This window comes from Manihot esculenta, chromosome 5 (genome assembly GCF_001659605.2).
Source record: "Manihot esculenta cultivar AM560-2 chromosome 5, M.esculenta_v8, whole genome shotgun sequence".
NCBI lineage: Eukaryota > Viridiplantae > Streptophyta > Magnoliopsida > Malpighiales > Euphorbiaceae > Manihot > Manihot esculenta.
The window spans coordinates 8,047,945-8,053,398 of record NC_035165.2 but is presented as its reverse complement, the minus strand read 5'-3'; the positions used below and the strand labels follow the sequence as shown (position 1 = coordinate 8,053,398).

Genomic DNA, 5,454 nt, shown 5'->3' with positions numbered 1-5,454 from the left:
TGATAATTTCTACTCTACAAAGAAATTGCTTGAAGGCTTGGGATTACCAATTCAGAAGATTCATAATTGCTTAAATGGTTGTATGATTTATTGGGATGAGGATAATGAATTGCTCAGGTGCAAGGTGTGTGATCATCCGAGATACAAACGATTGCAAGATAGCCAGAGCTCTAGTAAAACCCAAGTTGCTTATAGTAAAATGTATTACATGCCAATCACACCTAGACTACAAAGGTTGTACGCATCTAATGCTACAGCTAAGGATATGACTTAGCATGCCAATCATGGGACTAATGATGATTTAATGCATCATCCAGCTGATTCGCATACATGGAAAGCTTTTGATAATAATTGGCCTCATTTCAGTGCTGAGAAACGTAATGTCCGTCTGGCACTATGTACCGATGGTTTTCAACCCTTTGGACAATCTGGTCAGCAATATTCATCATGGCCTGTCATATTGACACCGTACAATTTACCCCCATGGTTATGCATGAAAGGTGAGTATATGTTTCTCACTATACTTGTCCCAGGGCCTAGAAATCCAAAAGATAAGTTGGATGTGTATTTGCAACCCCTAGTAACTGAGTTGAAAGATTTATGGGAGAATGGAGTTGAAACATATGATGCATTCAATAAAGAAAATTTCAACTTGCGAGCTGCTTTAATGTGGACTATAAGTGATTTTTCTGCTTATGCAATGTTATCTGGATGGAGCACTGCAGGACGAACTGCTTGTCCTTATTGCATGGAAGATAGTGATGCATTTACATTGACAAGAGGAGGTAAGCAATCATGGTTTGATAATCATCGCAAATTTTTACCTCCTAGCCATTCTTTTAGAAGAAATAAAACAGCTTTTAGGAAGAATGTATCTGTTACTAAGAAAGCTAAACCACCTATTTCCGGTGAAGAAATACTGAAACAGATTAATGAATTGGGGTTTAAGAGGGTTATAGATGAGGATGCATTTGAAATAAATTCCAGTCTATCAAAGCAATGCGGTTGGCGAAAAAGAAGTATCTTGTGGGATTTACCGTATTGGAAAAGTAATTTGATTCGACACAATCTTGATGTAATGCACATTGAGAAAAAATTTTTTGAAAATATAATCAACACTGTAATGAGTGTTGAGGGAAAGACAAAGGATAATGCTAAGTCAAGGGCAGACCTCAATGTGATCTGCGATCGACCAGAGTTGGAAATGGATCAAGTCACTGGGAGATATCCCAAAGCTTGTTATACTCTAGATAAGCAAAGTAAGTAGGTCTTATGTGATTGGCTGAAAAATCTCAAGTTTCCTGATGGTTATGTTTCCAATATGGGCCGATGTATTGATATGAAGAGGCTGAAGATGTTTGGGATGAAGAGTCATGACTGTCATGTTTTCATGCAGCGGATTATTCCAATTGCATTTCGTGAGTTGCTTCCTTCGAATGTTTGGCAGCCCATAACAGAGTTGAGCAATTTTTTTAGGGAATTAACATCTACCGCTATAAGTGAGAGTGATATGTTGCGGTTGCATGGTGAAATTCCTTTGATCATATGTAAGCTTGAGCGTGTTTTCCCTCCAAGTTTCTTTGATTGTATGGAACACCTCCCCGTCCATCTAGCATATGAAGCATAGTTGGCAGGTCCAATGCAATATCGGTGGATGTATCCTTTTGAACGGTAAGTTCTTTTAACTTCACTTTAATTAAGTTATTTAATAATGTTTACTAATGTTGGTCATATATTTTATAGATATCTGCGACGGTTTAAGAATAATATCAGAAATAAAGCTAGAGTCGAGGGATCAATTTGTAATGCGTACCTAGTAGAAGAAGCCACTTCATTTTGTGCGCATTACTTTGAGCCGTATGTTCAAACTAGACATCGAAAAGTGCCAAGAAATGTTGACATTTCAGAAAATACTGAAAATTATGAAGGTAACCTATCAATTTTCATGCAGTCCGGTCGACCAATAGGAAAAGGGAGAACCAGATACCTTATGGAGGATGAGTATAAAGCAGCACAAATGTACATATTATTAAATTGTCCAGAAGTGAAACCCTACATTGAGTAAGTTATCGTTAATAAGTAATTTATATATTATTTTTTAAATTACTTTTTCTAATGAAGTTGAGATTTTTACAGCATTTACATTGATCAACTGCGCTCAAATGATCCGTCAGTCAATGATTCTCAGATTGACATCAAATTGGAGAGTAAATTTGCTATATGGTTCAACAATTTTGCTCATGATTCGTGCAGCAATATATCCAACAAGTTTATCATATCGCTTGCAAAGGGTCCATTACGAAGTGTGACATCATACAATGGATATATGGTGAATGGATATAAGTTTCAATCAAAGTCATACTGTACAAGTAGAGCAACTATGAACAGTGGGGTGTGTATTAAGGGGTCAAATTACAGCAACGAAGAGAGCGATTATTATGGACAATTGCTTGAAGTTATACGTTTGGAGTATCCAGGTCTTCCAATCAAGCGAGTTGTACTTTTCAAATGCAATTGGTTTGACCCCACTCCAAATGTAGGCACAAAGATCCATAGTAAATATAAACTTATCGATGTAAATCATAAACGATCTTTTAATAGATATGAGCCTTTTGTGCTGGGAGTACAAGCAATACAAGTGATATATACTTCGTATCCTAGCCTAAAGTGAGATAAAATTGAATGGTGGACTGCTATAAAAGTCAAAGCACGTTCTATGATTCAAATTCCAACACAAGAAAATACACAACCTGATGAAGAACCATTTCAACAAGATGAAATGGAACACACTGCCATTGTTATTGAAATTGATGATTCAACACAACAATTAAATTATCCAACTGGGGATGTTATTGAAATTGATGATGGTGAAGAAAATGATGAAGATGAAACTATAATAGCAACAGAAACGGACGATGATGTTGATGATGATGATAATAATGACTTAGATGTAGATAGTGAATAAAAGGTATAAAATAATTGATATCTACTTTTACTTTCAGTTATTAAATATATTAACTATATGTGATTTGTTTAATGTAAATTTATACAGGATGAGAGGACGAGGACGTGGATCTTCATCACGGGGTCGAGGAGACCATGGCAGGGGTAGTGTCCACACAAATAAATCAGAAAATATCAATCAAGATTTGGTACAGCACACTGCTTTGATTCCTAGACCAGACCAGGGTGAGAGATCCACACAGGGTGCTGCATCATCCTCTCCTACTTTAGTGCACACATCTGCTACTGCCTCAGCTCCCATAGGTTTGCCACCTATTCCATCGATGGCTGCATCTGCATCTGCATCTGCTTCTGGTAGTTGCGGACCCACAGGATACAGACCATATATTTCCTTAGTAAACTCAATGTGAGTAAAATTTATAAGTATTTTTAAATATGCATTTAATTTCTATGCTTATTTCAATATAATTATTTTGTCAATTATTCTTCTACAGCATGCAGCCTTCTGATCCGATTGCTAGGCGGATTATATTGATCTTCAAGGAAAAGTTAGTAGCAGATGGCTTTTGTTGGAAAAATGTATCAGAAGAGGTTAAAGAATTCTATTGGCAAGAATTTAAGGTAATACAAATTTTACAGTACATGTGATTATTTTTACTGTGCATTATTTCTCACTAAATATGAGTAATTACAAAAACACTTCTTATGGGAGGAGGCAATAGAGCAGCTTATGAAGATAGCTTAGAGGAAGAAAGCTGCCGAGCGGTATCGTAGCCTTATGTGTAGCGTAAGGAATGGGAAGGAGAAGAGGCTATCACTGACAGAAGGAGTAATGGATGCATGGCAATCCGCTTGGGGAGCAACTGAGTATAAAGAGAAATGCAAAAAATTCTCTAATAACAGAAAGAGTGAAACAGGTGGGCAAGGCGCTGGCCCATCAAGACATTGTGGAGGATCCATATCTCAGTATAGGCATCAACAACAGATGGTATGTACTATTCATTTTCACTTAAATTTTTTCAAATGCTTTAAATTTTATAAAATTTGTTGTGAATTTATATTGAAGCATGTTATTACTATTTATATTTTACTTGTAGCGCGAAAGACTAGGCAGAGATCCTCTACCTCATGAGTTATTTGAGACTACTCATAAAAAGAAGGGTACCTCAGAGTTTGTTGATGCACGCTCAAAGACCATTCATGTGAGAAATTAAATAAATTTATAGTAAAGTATTTGATTTGTTTTTTATACTGTTATATCACATGGTATCTTTTTTTGAAGGACAGCTTTCTGACTTTGAAAGAGCAAGCATCACAGACAGATAATGACAGTAGTCAGGCATCCTACATTGATGAGGCTCAGTTATACTTTGAGGCAGTAGGTGGAGAGAAAAAAAGAAGGGTGTATGGTCTTGGATCACAGGTTTCAGTTTTCTTCCCAAACAAGACTTCTGCTAGCACATCCTTCACATCAGCTCAGCAAAATAAGGATCTTCAAGATGAAGTGGCTGATCTCAGACGCAAGGTACAGGAGCATGAGGATAATGAACAAGTATTGCGTGAGCAAAATGTGCGGATTACCTCTGAGCTCTCACAGGTGAAGGATTTACTTATGCAGCTTGTGAGTCAAAGGCAAGGCATCCAGCCTTCAGCTCCTGGTGAGGGAACTTCTGCACAGCCTCCTGATCAAGCAGATGAAGCTAATGATGAGGACGAGGACGATGACGAAAATACTACACATTTATAGTTTCTTTTTTCATTACACATATGTACTAGGATAATAAATAATTTGTTAATTTTTTTAGTTTAAAATTGCACAACTTGATACTTGGATATATGTTTGATTTGATTTACATAATATATGATATTGGATTTGAGTGCATTCATGATAGCTATGACATTTGGTTTTTACATTTTGTTATTGAGATGAGTTGTAATAGGTGAGTGTATTTACAGGTTAAATTGTCTGATTAGATTATATAATTTGTAATATTTTATTGTAATTTTATAAATAGTAACGGATTAGTAACGGATTAAGTTGTTATTGATCTGTTAAAAATAATAACGGATTAGTAACGGAAAAATCTGTTATTACCTTTTCACAATTAGTAACGGATTTTTGTAACAGAAAAATCCATTACTAAAAAAATCCGTTACTAAAACCAACGAAGAGGAAACAATATTTAGTAATGGATTTTTCGTTACAAATCCATTATTAAATTAGTAACGGATTAGAAAATCCGTTACTAAATTAGTAATGAATAGAAAATCCGTTACTAATGCATTAGCAACGAGGTTTGCTGTAATGAAAATTTTCCGTTACAAATCCATTACAAAATAGTTTTAGTAACAGATTTTTAATAATTAGTAACGGAAATTTCCTTTACTAATCCGTTAAATTTTTGTAGTGAGCGGTGGTTGACCGTCTCTCCAAGTACTGCCATCTCATTCCTTTGCGCCATCCTTATATGGCCATCATAGTCGCTACTG

General features: G+C 35.8%; 2 protein-coding genes across 2 annotated transcripts; both read left to right on the top strand.

The window, feature by feature from the left end:
* The first annotated feature begins 304 nt into the window (after positions 1-304).
* On the top strand, positions 305-2,671 carry LOC110615335. The gene is made up of 3 exons (XM_021757180.1): positions 305-1,263; positions 1,744-2,019; positions 2,137-2,671. The coding sequence occupies exons 1-3, from the start codon at positions 305-307 to the stop codon at positions 2,669-2,671; spliced, it is 1,770 nt and encodes a 589-aa protein (XP_021612872.1).
* Positions 2,672-3,053: 382 nt separating this feature from the next.
* Positions 3,054-3,612, top strand: LOC110615334. Its single transcript, XM_021757179.1, has 2 exons — positions 3,054-3,370; positions 3,459-3,612. Exons 1-2 carry the CDS (start codon positions 3,054-3,056, stop codon positions 3,610-3,612), a joined length of 471 nt encoding a protein of 156 aa, XP_021612871.1.
* The last annotated feature ends 1,842 nt before the right edge of the window (positions 3,613-5,454 follow it).

Bases quoted from the DNA above. Each gene is read 5' to 3' on its own strand.
- LOC110615335 (XM_021757180.1), top strand. From the start codon at position 305: ATGCATCATCCAGCTGATTCGCATACATGGAAAGCTTTTGATAATAAT. The intron at 1,264-1,743 runs GTAGGTCTTATG...TATATTTTATAG, and splicing joins ACTCTAGATAAGCAAAGTAA to ATATCTGCGACGGTTTAAGA. The intron at 2,020-2,136 runs GTACATATTATT...AGATTTTTACAG, and splicing joins GAGTATAAAGCAGCACAAAT to CATTTACATTGATCAACTGC.
- LOC110615334 (XM_021757179.1), top strand. From the start codon at position 3,054: ATGAGAGGACGAGGACGTGGATCTTCATCACGGGGTCGAGGAGACCAT. The intron at 3,371-3,458 runs GTGAGTAAAATT...ATTCTTCTACAG, and splicing joins ATTTCCTTAGTAAACTCAAT to CATGCAGCCTTCTGATCCGA.